Raw genomic sequence first — 14497 nt, forward strand, 5'->3', positions numbered from 1 at the left:
GTCTTTATGGAGACCCAAACTGCACCCAGGACTCCAGATGAGGCCTCACCAGTGTGTTATAAAGCTTGAGCAGAACCTCCTGTGACTTGAACTCCACACATCAAGGTGCTATATAACCTGACATTCTGTGAGCCTTCTTAATGTCTTCTGAACACTGTCTGGAAGTCGATAGCTTAGAGTCCACTATGACTCCTAAATTCTTCTCATAAGGTGAACTCTCGATTTTCAGACCTCACATTTTAGTTTTCTACACTTAACACTTTACATTTACTGACACACAGCTGACCAAAGTTGGTAATTCAGCTCCATGGACTGAACACAGCCAGTCCTGTAAGGTAAACCTCACCGCTATGCGGACCCTCACCCTGAAAGTGAGGTTTTCCACAAGAACGGCAAGTCCTGATCAAAGGAAATCCCAGAAGAAGTCAGGAAAAAAATGTGGTTGAAACTTACCAACAAGCAAAGGGTTACAAAGCTGTTTCCGTGGCTTGGGGGCTCTGGTAGATCACAGTGAGAGTCGTCGTCTACAAGTGGAGAACATCTGGACCAGAGGGCAATCTGTGCAGTAAAGGCTGACCTGCCCAAATGACCCCAAAGAGGGTCCAGGAGAACATCCAAAGAAATGCAGGCCTCCACTCAGGTCAGTGGTGACGGCACCTTGGTAAGAAAGACACGGAGGGCAAATGAGATCGACGAGGGATGAACGAGGTGGAGAGTTCAACTATCTAAGAGGAACATCAGCGGAAAGAAACTCCGGCATGTTTGGCAAAGCCATTTCTAAGGCAACACACGTGACAGCCATTATCTGCAAAGAGAGAACATTTGGACAACTGGGCACTCTTCTCTGTCTTAATGACCCCAATGGGCACAGAAGAACATCCAAAGAACTGCAGGCCTCCGTAGCCTCAGTTCAGCTCAGGTCAGTGGTGATGACGCCACGATAAAAAAGAGACGGAGGAGAAATGGGAGAGGAGTGAGGCAGAAACAGCGGGATGATCTCCAAGCCTTTGGGAATAACAAGAGACACGTCAAAAGTAGAGCTCTGTGGACGACGCAGGGTCACTAAGTCTTGCGTTTGGCAAGAAGAACATCAGACCTACAACTAAGCTTTGCAGTGCTGGTATGGATGCTTTGAAAGATGAGTCACTATTGAAAGGACCAGGAACTGTGCACTTGGACACAATACCCTTCAGGAGAAAGGCTGGTCATCTGTCTGTGACCTGAAGCTGAGGTGCACTTGGGTTACGCGGCAAGACAAGCAGCCAAAACAGAAAACTGAGAACTGAATGGCCCAGGAGAAACAACATGAATGTTCTGGAGTGGCCCAGTCAAAGTCTTGACTTGAACCAAACTGAGACACTGTGACAAGCAGTTCACACTCCCAGACCTAGCAATGTGTCTCAATTAAAGGCTGAAATGGACTCCACGGCATTAGTTATCGCTGCCAAAGGTGCTGCAATCACACATTGGGCCTTGCAACACGACACAAAAAGGAAGGCCTACAAGAGAAAGGCTCAGAATTTCTAAAGCGGCCGAGTCAAAGTCCTGAAATGAGCCGCTGACGTCCGCAGACTTACCGCGAGTCTCAATGTGAGTATGGCGATGTGACTGACTGAGACACAATTAGAGGAAGCGATTAGCTGTGGTTATTGAGGCTAAGTAAAGGGGCTGCAACGCAGGATTAAAACTACAGGGGCATTTACTTTTTCACATTTGGATGACTTTGCTCCTTGAATAAAAAGGATCTGATTTAGAAACTGTATTGTGTGTTCACTCAGCGCCCCTTTCTTGTCTTGAGGTCTGAGGCCAACCGTCATCTGAAATTTGCAAACAAAGAGAGCATGAGGAAGGGGGCAAACACTTTTTCACAGCACCGCATGTTAGAAACACAGAGAGAACCAGTAAACCCTGCAGGATTACACGGATGCTGTATAAAATAAAGGCAGAGAGACTAATAACATTAATGAACGAGGACAGAGACGATGAGATCAGGTTGTGTAACACGACGCTTGGCACCTCAAGATGGGACGGCGGCACAATCCTCTCAACGGGATTACAAAGATGGGGCAGAGATTAGCCGTGCTGAGATCCACTGAGTTAATCTTCCTTTCCTTGCCGCATTAAAGCTGAACGTGGAGATCAGATACAAATCCATCATCAGTAAGGCGGCCTGTGGCCTTTCGTTTATTTTGCTCTTGAATGAGAAAGAGAAGAGAAGAGAAGGGAGTGACGGCGACAAATTACGAAGAGCCAGAATGTCAGAGTAAGAATCGCAGCGGTAAGCACATGGTCTTCAACAAGGAAGAAAGAAAAGCAGAATGATGAAGAACGCGAGGAAGGCGACGGATAAAGCAGAACATAATGAATCTCTTGTGATGATAATCAAAAAAATTCAGAGAGCCGCAAATCAGAAATAGAACCTTACAAACACAGCAGGGGTCAAACCCAGGAAATCCAACAAAGAGAGAAAACCCAAAATCAAAAATTAGGAGTCACACCAGAAAATGGAAGAAACGGCAGTCCACATAATACCTGCTGGGGGCCGGTGGATCAGGTGTATAATCAGGTGGCCCTGCCTCCTTAGGCTCCACATAAAAGGGACAGGGCAGAGAACACATGAAGCTGCTACATATATGAAGAATAGAAAATTGATAAATTATTAATAAACACAGGAAAACTCATAATACGATGTAAACAAAAACAGACTTCATAACATAACATGAAAAATAATATTTGAAAAACAAGGCAAAGATGAAATAAACAAAGAACACAGCTGAGCCAGTTAGGGACACACCGACTTCTGTCCTGGTATGGGCCGTCGACAGGTTAATTTTTCAAGTCCAACTTATTTCTTCACAAACATGCTATTAATACATTTACCTGGTAAAAGTGTGTTCTAAAGTTAAGAGCTTTCTATGAATTTAAAAAAAATATCTTAATATCTTACCACTCCGGTGCTTTACAATGGAGGCCATTAGGGCAGGTAAGAAAAGCTTAATAACTTACCAAATACGTCCATTTTTCAAGTCAAGGTAGTTGTAGAGTATTGATTCGTGTCTTGTGATTACACACACATTGTAAAACACTTCATACAAGTCCTGTTTGAACATAAAACACCACTATTATGAGATTCTGCCATTTTAAACGTAGACCAGCCGTGCATGAAGGCTCAACACTTGGACTTCCTGCTGTGATGGATGGCAGACAGGGACTGGCATTCCTACCAACATGGACTCCCTTCCTCTGCCTGACTGGGAGGCTCAGGTGACAAACAGCCATGGAAAGAGGCAGGAGGCTCCCTGCCTACACAAGAATCTGGGCAGTGGATACCATCTGGAGAATGGGTACACTGGTATACTCGGCAGGTTTAGATGAAGAAACATTACCCGACTGGGAGGCCAGCTTGAAGGAAGGACTTTTGGGGGGTTATTCATGCTTCATGCTCCCCTGAACTGCTAGGAGGCAGGTACACCAATGGACGCCCACAGGGCATGCTGGCACCAAAAGCACTCCAGGGTCCAACATAAAAGGAACCCGTCTGCCACATCTGGGTGAGTCGGAGTCGGGAAGGAGGAGGACAGAGGTCGCCTGGAGGAGTGGAGGAGAGGAAAGAGAGGAATAAAAGAAGAATTTTGAGTACTGGAGAGCCACTGTGAAGGTATTGTTGATAATAAATAATTGATTTGAACCTGTGACGTGTGTTTGTGTGGGGGGGTCTGAGGTTTGGGTCACACTGACAACCTTTCACCCCAAAGCCCCAGGTCCCCTGAAGAATTCTTCTGTTCCGATTTTGACTGATTTCGAGGATCTTCCTCTTCTCTTCGGTCTCAAGTCACTCTTCTTATTCAGAAAGCCAGGGAGGCAGTGGTGACCCGGCCTTACACCACACTACCCAGGATACTATCCACACTCGACCCTGTTAGCCTTAAAAAACAAAAACAAACAATGAAAGAAAGAAGAAGAATCAGCCAATCCAGAGCAATCGAAACAAGAATCGACGTCCATCAAGCTTATTGGTGTTACCTCAGCTGGCAGAAGTGTCCAGTCTGCGAGTCACAGAGCCGAGGGTCCACTCAGGAGCGTCGCCCACTAACGTGTCCTCTCCTTCTTCTGCTCTCTTTTGTCAGCCCTTGATGTGGACCGCTGCGTGACAAATCAGGCAGGGCAGACGTGTAGATGGAAACGTTAGAATTTGGAGCTGAATTACATTTCAATTGCCTTTGTGCCATCATGATGATGGAGGTGCAGTAACCAGGAGGGATTACATGGACGCTGCTGTTTAGACTGAACTGACATTACTAGAGTCACTTAACTTGGTTAACGATTGGACTTCTCATTTCAAGGGGCTCTCGCCTGATCTTCACTTGTTTCAGCCGGACCCTGAGCTGTGGAAACAGTTCCTGAGGTATCTAAGCCAAGCTATCTGAAAGACTAACGGCCAGTGGCACTCATTTCTATTTTAATAAAATGCTTTGAACATTGGATAAAAAAAAATAAATAAATTAGGGCTCTTGTTTAAAAATGCAGACATCGCCCTCTGTTTTCGCCTTTTGTCCACACTACCCTGACATTTTTCACCTCTGATAACGGAGACTTTTGAAACACGCTCTCCAGATCTGAGTACTTCTAAATACCCGGCTCAGTGCTGCAGCGTGAAAGGATGAAGACACTGACTCTATTCTGATTGGTTGGTGCTTATTACAAAGCCCTTCCCTGATTGGACCCTTGCATTACGTGTCATTTCCTCATTGGCCACACTTCAGAGGAGTTGCTTTCCATGGGATCTCTTGTGTTGCTTATTTGTATGCATCGATATTGCAACTCTGTACTGTTTTTATATATTGGGTACATGAACAAAAGGAAAACAAGTACAGTTTTGCCATAAATCCTGTGGCCAGCGCAGGGCCAGATTTATATGAAAAGAGGCCCTAGGCTATTCCACTTACGAGGCCCTTTCACCTTCCATTTTTAAGTTTGTAAATTACATGAGAGATAATAAAATACATCATTACTGTGATTAACCAATACATTTTTATGTTTGTTTATTAGTCATATGCGTAGAATTTCTCCTTATTTTCGGTTGTGTTTTAGTGTTCACTGTTTTTAGAATAGTGTAATTTTAATTTTGCTAACAATTTGAATGTAGGCCCCTCTTGATCTTGAGGCCCTAGGCTGAAGCCTAGTTAGCCTATAGGAAAATCCGGCCCTGGGCCAACGGCATTAATGAACATTTAAGAATTATAGACGAACAGCTACGTCACATGCGTCTTTGGTCATTTCAGTACTGATGAAGATACACACGTAAACAATGTGAAAAGGCGAGTGTGATGGAGATTGTTTCAGCTTAAAAATACGTAATCTGAACGTCAAAAAGGCTAAAGAAGTGATATCTGATGTTGTAGCTGCATTTACCCAAACTTACCAAAGTTCAGCAGCTCCGGCTTGTAATGGGACTCAGCAAAAGCCTGACGCCTCGAAATGATTCCACAAACAAAAGATCTTCATTTTAAAAGATTTAGTAAAAATTCAAAGTAAAACAGTTCACACAAAAAAAGAGAAAATTCATATAGCAAAAAAAAAAAAGGTTCTGTTTAAAGCTTATACATCTTGTTTCATTTCTAATCATTACAAAATCACTTCTAAACGTTTCTGAATCATTTAAAAACGGTCAGGAAACTGTACGCTTATCCCATTTCTATGCTGTAAAGGGGTCTTTCAGTCCCTGCAAGCACTGGGACCAGTATAAAAAACGACAACTGGCTCATTGAACACACCATATCTTAAATTATAGCAAGAAAGTTCTCTCTCTTATTAACTTACAGGGGGTAAAAGGCTATACCATTGTCTAGGACTATGAAAGGAAAAAATATATTCTACTCAAATTAAGCAAACACTAATAGGAGTTTAACTTATTAAGATTGGCTCTTACAGAAGTTATGATCAATAATCCTGGGGAGAAGTTAGAAACAGTGGCTGAATATAAATTCTGAGGAGCTATCAATACAATACAAGACAATTTATTTTTGTGTAGCCCATAATCACACAAGGAGGGCTGCAATGGGCTTTAACAGGCCCTGCCTCTTGACAGCCCCCCAGCCTTGACTCTCGAAGAAGATAAGAAAAGACCCTTGTAGGAAAAAACAGAAGAAACCTCGGGAAAGGCAATTCAAAAGGGTTGGGTGTGCAGTGGGTGTCAAAAAGGGGGTCAATACAATGTAATACAATACACAGAACAGAACACACGTAACTCTATCCAAGATAAGAACCCAAATGAGAAGATACAAAATACACAAAACATATAAATACTCTGAATGCAATCAGTGCGTATTCCTCCTTTGTAAACTCGGACTATTTAAAGTGGACAAGGACCTCCTGTTGTCCAGTCTGATCCAGCCTGTCGTCACTGGTTTTTGGTGGTCTGACAAATGAGAAATGAATTATGTTGAGATTTTTTGATGATTTGATTTCTCCTCATCCTCGCTCATACATTTTTTGAACTGCCTGCCTTTTTTCAGTCAGTACACCAAGGTGAGGAGGAGGAAGGACTGACACACAAACACTAGCAGACATTACTGGCTCAGGACAGGACCTTTAATTTGGTCTCTTGGGGTGAGGACCCTGACTTAACTCCCACAGTTGGCCTTGGTGAAAGCCCACCCTGTTTCTAAGTTAAGATGGCCTAAGCTGATAAACTGTGAAGTGTCTAAAATTGTAAGCTGTTCACAACATATCTGATGTCATCTTATCTTTTATTATTTCCAGTCCAAAGTGCCCCCTCGCTTTTTAGCGCAGCTCCTTTTATGCGACCCCAGCGTGTTTGGCTCCACCCCCTCTGAACAGTCACCTGCCTGCTACTTCACAAATTGGAGTGCTGGTGGCATGCGTGGCTCCGCCCACCTACAGATTCTCATACTGTGCATGAAAGGCTGAGACGAGGAAGTGGCACAACTCATTGGTTTAATGTCAGTTTTCAAAGGATTTGCCAATGGCCCATTGTGCCACCCACCCTTTATTAAAAAACCTTGGCAGGGTGTTGGCGTTTAGTGGATTTCTTGACTCCATTCCTAGTGTGCTTACTAGAAGACACTGTGTGCTGTGCTAAAGCTGAAAATGTTGTCCCTGCACACACACACACACACATACACCTTAGGGAGGACATTGCTGGTGATTGTGACTGATGTGGACGTAACTGTGAGTGTGCCCTGTGATGGACTAACGCCCCCTTCAGATCTGCCCCTGTCTGTACACCTTAAGGTCCCTGATCGTCTCCAGGGCCTCCACACCACCATAACCGTAAGGAATTGGTAATTAGAAACTGTTTGAAGGTAAAGGACATTGACAGCATAAAACAAATTGAAAAGCAATAATGAACATCACAGTCTGCATTAAGTTAGCATGCTTTATTACTTTTTTACTTTTACTCCAAAATGCAGTTTTTAATACAATAAAAAATATTACACAAGTGGAATTTATGATGGAGACATCATAGGAAAGACACAGGAAATGCCTGAATACGACGGCTCACCAACAGACTTTACTTCTGACCCAGCTGAGACAACTAAGAAACAAAAATAAAATGAAATTAATTAATTCATGGTATGGAACCTCCAAGATCAAGCCTCTCCTCTGACTGGCCGTGTGACCTTAAAGGAGCTGCTGTGTCTGTAATGTGAATGCTGGCCTGCACGCGGGCATGACTGCAGGGCACACGTAAAGCTCTTCACCTTCAAATAGCGGCCACTATTATCAAACCACAAGCTCCCTGCTTCGCCATTTACAGCACCGCTAACTTACCAGGGCACACGTCAATGGTGCTAAGACCTTGGGATGTACACACCTGTAAGGAAATAAGTGCAAACGGAATGAAACTGTCCTTAACAAGAGTCGGACTGTGACAGCTCCTGGACTGGAGGTCAGCAAAGTGGCCATGAGACCACAAGTGGAGATCAGAATGAGGCACCTGCTGGCCACCTGTAACATGCTGTCAACTAAAGACAAGTCTCAGCGGCGGGACATCAAATTAGGCATCCGCAGGTCGGGAAGGGACCCTCAGCTGGAGGTCAGCTTGGGCAGGGTAGTTGTGAACTGTTAACAGGAACACAACCGATGCCCAGACTGGGCAGCCATGGATTGCAACAGTTCTTGAACTTGTTGGCTACCTGGTTGGCTGTGGACAGTAATAATCCATGAACTGGTGGGCAGACTGGTGACTGTGGAGTGTAATAGTCCCTTCAGCTGGAGGCTGGACAGGGTGGCTATGGACAGTCATAGCTCTTCAAATGGAGGGCAGACTGGGCTGTTGTGTACTCTGATAGAATCTCAACCAGATTCTGGCCTAGGCTGCCATGGACTGTGATTGCCTCTCAACTTCAGGTTGGACCGAGCAGTCTTGAGACTATGATAAACCCTCAACTGTTTGGTGGATTGGACCGCCATGGCCTGTAACCGCCCCTCATTTGGTGGATGGGAACAAACTGTGACAGGTCCTCACAATGAAGCAAGACTTGGTGGGCTGTACACTGTAACAGCTTCTCAGATGGAGGCCAGACAGAGGCAGATGTGGACTGTGATAGCCTCTCAACTGGTGGCTAGACTGTGCAGCTATGGACTCTGGCGGCCAGACTGGGCTATCTGTGGACTGTGGTAGCCCCTCAACCAGGGTTTGGACTAAGTGGTCATGGACTGTGATAACATCTCAACTGGAGGTTGGAGTGAGCAGTCGTAGACTGTGACAGCTCCTCAACTGGTTTATGGGCTGGATAGCCATCAACTGTAACAGCCCCTCAAATGATGGGTGAGCTGGACGTCCATGGTCTGTGATAGGTCCACAAATGGAGACCAGACTGGGTGGGCTGTGAACTATGATAGCTTTTTAAAACTGAGGCCAGACTGGAATAGCCATGGATTATGATAGTCGCTCACCCAGAGCCTGTAATATGCAGGCATGGACCATCACAGGTCCTGAACTGATGGCTGGACTGGGACGCCATGAACTGTAATATCTCCTTAAATGGAGGGAAACTGGTCTGTTGTGTACTGTGACAGCCTCTGAGTAGTGAAAGACTATGATAGCCCCTTCAACTACTTGGTGGGCTGAAGGGCCATGGACCAAGATTGGTCCTTCGTTTGGTGGGTGGGCTGGACGGCCATGGACTGTAATTGACCGTTCATTGGGTGAGTGGGCTGGATGGCCATGAACTGTGATAGGTCCTCAAATGGTGAGAAGACCACACAAGCTATAAAATATGATAAGCTTCTCAAATGGAGGCCAGCTGTGGACAGTGATAGCCTCTCACCTCTGTTTTTATTTGAATGTCCAACTAAGTTAATTACTAGGATGCTGTGGCCCCTCGGAGGATGAAGCTCAGTCCTCACGACAGACACACTAAGTAACTACTCCTATGGAGCTGACATACTTGAGGCCTTCAGTCCATATGGAAACAATTCTGCTTATGCATTTGTGATTTCAACTTGATTAAGATAAAGGCTATAGCTGAATAAACAGAAGTAATGAAAGGACTGTGAACAGGAGAGAGAAAAGCTGACACTAGAAACCATATGTCCTGATTTTAGTCTTCCAGGCTGATCAAACACATTAGAATCCTTGGCCTGATTGAAAACCTGCTATATTTGAAAAGCTTCCAGGCGGCTTAGCCGACATAGGAGACGTGATACGTGATTCTAGTTGATCCTGAGCATAGTCTGCCCTACAGTAGTAAGCAGCTTATCATGAGATGTGCCTTTTATGAAAAACTCCCAAAAGACACCTGCAGCTCTTAAAGATGATCTCATTCAGAGCAGTAAATGACGTGCAAACACATTACCTCAACTAGTGACACTTGTGCATAATTACCTGTTTAAGAAACTGGGAGGCGTTAAAAAGCTCACTGCAGCCATACAGCACGTGTTTACCCGGCTTCCCCTGTGAAGAGACACACAAAAGATGCTTTAATGAACAGGCAATGGTGTCTTTGTTCAGTCCCTCATGAGTGTGTGGCACGCGCGCTCTGCTAAGCATTCATAACCCTGACGATGAGAGCAATGATGCAGAATTTAAATTCCCATTCTGACTTCTAAAGGTTCCACTCATTTACTCCCTCAGTCTTACCAGTGGGCCAGTTGCCCTGTACCATCCTGAGGGTGCACTTCAAAGCTCCGTGGAGGCCACAACTCTCTCTTATGTGTGCCAAAACTCCTACCGTCTACGCTTTCAGGGTGTTTGGCAGATCTATAGGGCATACTGCCTCAAACTGGCATCTGGAGAAGGCGCCTTATCACCACTGTAAGCTCTTCTTTACTCCACATGGTTTGTATTTTTTTATGTCCTCCTTTTCCTTGGCACCCTGGTTCATGCTTGTACAGATATATGTGGACTACTGACATGAATGGTCAAGTGGATGCCAACCTTGACTGAGGAAATGAAGAACTGTGATGGAGGTGACGGGTATGAAGATCGAAGAGAAGCTGAAAAATACACGGAGAGACGTAAAGACAGATGATGTAGGCAGAGGTCTCAAGGGCCAAATCATTCATCCGAATGCAAAAAAATGCATATACAAAAACTAGACAAAGAAAACGTTAAATGGGAGCTGTTTTGATTTTATTTAGCAAAAAAATCTGCCAATGTGGTAAGCAAAATTTACTTGACAAGCCAAATAATCATCCATCCATCCATTTTCCAACCTGCTGAATCCGAACACAGGGTCACGGGGGTCTGCTGGAGCCAATCCCAACCAACACAGGGCACAAGGCAGGAACCAATCCCGGGCAGGGTGCCAACCCACCGCAACGTCGGCAACACGAAACCTCCGAGGAAGAGAGAAACTCACTTAGCCGCTGATAGACAAGTGAGACGAGCACGTCAGGAAAACAAAACACCCGAGGAAGAGAGAAACTCCCTTAGCCGCTGATAGACAAGCGAGGCGAGCACGTCGGCAACACGAAACCTCCAAGGAACAGAGAAACTCGCTTAGCCACCAATACAGAAGCAATGAGATTGATTGATTGAAGTGCCAGAATCCATGATATGCCATGGTTCCACTGTTAATGAAATACTTGGAGACAGAATCTCTAAGGACATGGCACAGTCCTTTGCCAAGCGAGCCATTCTGTGCCCAAAGAATAATGTCATTGAACAACTTAACAATCAAGTAATTGACATCATTGATGGTGAGGATGTTACTTATCTAAGTGATGTCTCCATTGTAACTGATGCCGACCAGGAAAGACACAACTTTCCTTTGGAGTTTTTCAACAGCATTACACCGTCTGGAATGTCAAATCATAGTCTTACATTGAAAGCAGGATGTATTATCATGCTCTATTGAAACCTAAATACAAAGCGTGGACTGTGTAACGGAACTCGCTTGGTTGTTACAGATTTGAAGCAAAATGTATTGCAAGTGGAAGTTCTTACTCGATCAGCTGAAGGTGATATAGTGTTGATTCCTCAAATCGATTTATGTCCATCTGAAACTGGATTGCCTTCCAGATTGAAATGGCGACAGTTTCCCATAAAGCCATCCTTTGCAATGACTATTAATAAGGTCAAACATTAGATCGCGTTGGAATTTATTTGCCAGAACCAGTTTTTGGGCATGGACGTTTATATGTGGCATTCTCCACAGTGACACAAATGCAAAGTGTCAAAGTAAAAGAAGAAGAATCCTCAATTCAGGGCAAGCTGATCAAAGACTGTGACAAGGTTTTTATACAGAATGTCGTTTACCGTGAAGTTTTTGTAAGGTGTATGGCATTGAATGTAAAGCTTGTGGGGACAATGAAAATAATATCATGAGTGCCTACTTAACTAGGCCAGTGGCACAACATCAGAGACAGACTCTCATCCCTTGCCCAGAGTTGTTCCTTTCAAATATATGACATCTCTGCATTTCAATTTTTTTCCTGACGATTTCAAGTTTATAGGAGCCCGGGCAGGCTTATACAGCTAGAATGTTATAGTATTATACAGTACAATCATTTTTATTGTATTGTAAAATCTTCCATTGTCTGATTTCATGTGGTATCACTAAAGTGGAATTTACACGGGAGTGCTAGATGGACCAGACCAGACTGATTTTTTTCTAAATTCACCCCTCAAGATGGGAGTCAAGTCTTCAAACGCTCAGTCTTGTTTGAAGGCTCGTCCCTCGTCTGATGAGTGAGAGGATTTTCCAGAAACTTTAGGCGACACAAGCAATTTGAGATTTTTTTCAAGGACGGTTTGTTATTGCCTGCTGTTGTTCAAGCTGGGTCTCAGGGATCAGGAATTCGTTCAGAAAACACGAGATTAAACATTTTTCTTGTCCATCTTTATGGATGGCATGTTCATGTCTCAGTGAAGATTCTATAAAAAGTCCATAAAAAAATGCCCAGGTGAAACAAGTACCATGCGAATCAACATGTCAGTAAAATTCTGTCATTTGAGGCTAAAATTAAAGAGGTCCTCCATTGATAAATACTTTACTGCACCTTCTTGTGTAAAGCTAGTCCCATCCAAAAAGGGCTTTACACCAGAATGGACAAAATCTCCTGCCATGTACAGGGTGGGGTATAAAGATCTCCCACATTTTGAAGGGGCATAAAAAATGAATGAAGCTATCTAAAACAAATTGTATATACTTCTGAAAAGCAAATAAAAAACGGTTTTGTTTTAATGGGTTTTAAAAATCATATCAGACAAATGGAGGCCATTGTTGGCAATACATTGCTGATGACATTCCCAGAAGTCATCTCAGGCGGAATGGTGTCGATTTCATGTCTGATCCTTTCTTTCAAATCCTCAAGAGATTGAGGACGATGTTGGAAAACCTTTTCCTTTAGGTATCCCCAAAGGAAAAAGTCACATGGGCTTAAATCTGGTGGCCGGCCACTCCATGTCTCCCCTTAAAGAGATCAAATGCCCAGGGAACATTCCCCTCAACACTCCGAGCGAACGTCGTGCCGTGTGAGCGGTGGCCCCATCCTCTTGAAATGACACATGTTCTGTCCTAGATCTGCCATGTGACTTTCTTTTCAGTGTGGACCCTGCTGCCCGAAGATTACAAATCCACAGCAAAATTGTTTTCCGATCTGGCACAGATGCATTTCAACTGAGCGTGAAGCATGTATGGAACTCTCTCTGCGTTGCTATCACAGAATGGTTGTTCTCATAACACACTTAGACAACAAAGCCCTGATGTTCACCGGTCCAACTCTTGATGGGTACTGAAAACGGTAGAGGCTAACCTACCGAATGAGACCAAATACCCCACTCCTCTACCCCCACTAAAGCCTGCACAGTTCTCCCTAGAAATGTGGGAGATCTTTATGCCCCACCGCATACTTTGAGAAACTTATGGAAGGTGACCCTTAGACTTTGATTCAAGGTAAGCAGTTAAAAGGCCATGCCAACAAATACTAACAGCGATAAACAGTGAAATAAATCTGTCACCAAGCTACTAATATGACTTTACAGGGAATGTATGGCAACATGACACATGTGGAGATGGGAAATAAGGAGTGTGAACGTCTATAGCTGAGGTGGATGGAAAGTTTTGGCCACAACTGTAACCTCAAGCCACCATAATCACTATCTGTACTGCTAGCTCTCTGGTTGTCCCCTGGCAGCCCAGACTCTGTAGTCAGTGAGGTAAGGAGGAATCCATAAATGTATCCAGCACACCCCACTTGAGTGTGAGTGTTGAAGAAGCACAAAGAACTCATCTAGGGTATGTCATAGGACCACACACTGGTAATGTTCTTTGTCCAGATGTATGGGATATATGACGCTTTTATTTGCTTAAGTCACAATACAGAGGTGCAGACCAGCAACTCTAAGTCCCAGTTGAGCAACCGGCATTAAAAGCTTTTCTTTGGTCTCCTCCAAACACATTACAGGACCCTATGAGGGCTTCCTCCTAGACAGGACCCGGCCACCTCTGATCTCATGGCCAGCCCCCCACCTTTATTGACAGTTCATAAATCTTTGGATGTTCTTTTAATGTTTGATGTTGGACTTCTTCAGAATTAAGGGCTTTGAAAAGGATTATGATGAAAAGAGTGAGTTCATATTTCCTGTTATTAAAAATGGATCTTATTTTCATCCTTTCATAATTAAACACAGACAGCACAGCCGCACACAAATGTAAAGACACACAGTACTTTCAGCTATTTTTCCCTTAAAATAACTATTTTCAAATATTTGGTTGAACATCAAACACTTCCAGACATTACCTTAACATAGTCCACAAGATTTTGGTATTCAATGTAGTTTCCTCCACCAACCACAAATATAATTGCCTGAAATTAAAAAAATAAAAAACACACATGCAAATTATATTATTATATTACATATAAAGGCAAAAAGTACAATTTCAATGGGATAAAACTGAACAGACACACTGAACAAAAATTACACTGACAAACATCAGCTGACAAATGCGGGCAGCCAGTGGGCTGCTCTTTCAATCTCGGATAGTTACTGTGGATAAACCTGCAGTAATTTTATTTAGTGGAT

At 43.8% G+C, this 14497-nt stretch overlaps 1 protein-coding gene across 1 annotated transcript in view; it reads right to left on the bottom strand.

The window, feature by feature from the left end:
• Nucleotides 1-7387: 7387 nt before the first annotated feature.
• The window catches only part of scfd1 (sec1 family domain containing 1), a 177147-nt gene continuing 170037 nt past the window's right edge, over nucleotides 7388-14497 (bottom strand). The window contains exons 23-25 of the mRNA XM_028821277.2: nucleotides 14215-14280; nucleotides 9854-9922; nucleotides 7388-7558 (exon numbers count right to left, since the gene is read on the bottom strand). Coding sequence (XP_028677110.1) covers nucleotides 7535-7558; nucleotides 9854-9922; nucleotides 14215-14280 — 159 coding nt within the window. The 3' untranslated portion in view covers nucleotides 7388-7534. The remainder of the gene's footprint in view (nucleotides 7559-9853; nucleotides 9923-14214; nucleotides 14281-14497) is intronic.

This window comes from Erpetoichthys calabaricus, chromosome 16, assembly GCF_900747795.2.
Source record: "Erpetoichthys calabaricus chromosome 16, fErpCal1.3, whole genome shotgun sequence".
In the NCBI taxonomy this organism is placed as follows: domain Eukaryota; kingdom Metazoa; phylum Chordata; class Cladistia; order Polypteriformes; family Polypteridae; genus Erpetoichthys; species Erpetoichthys calabaricus.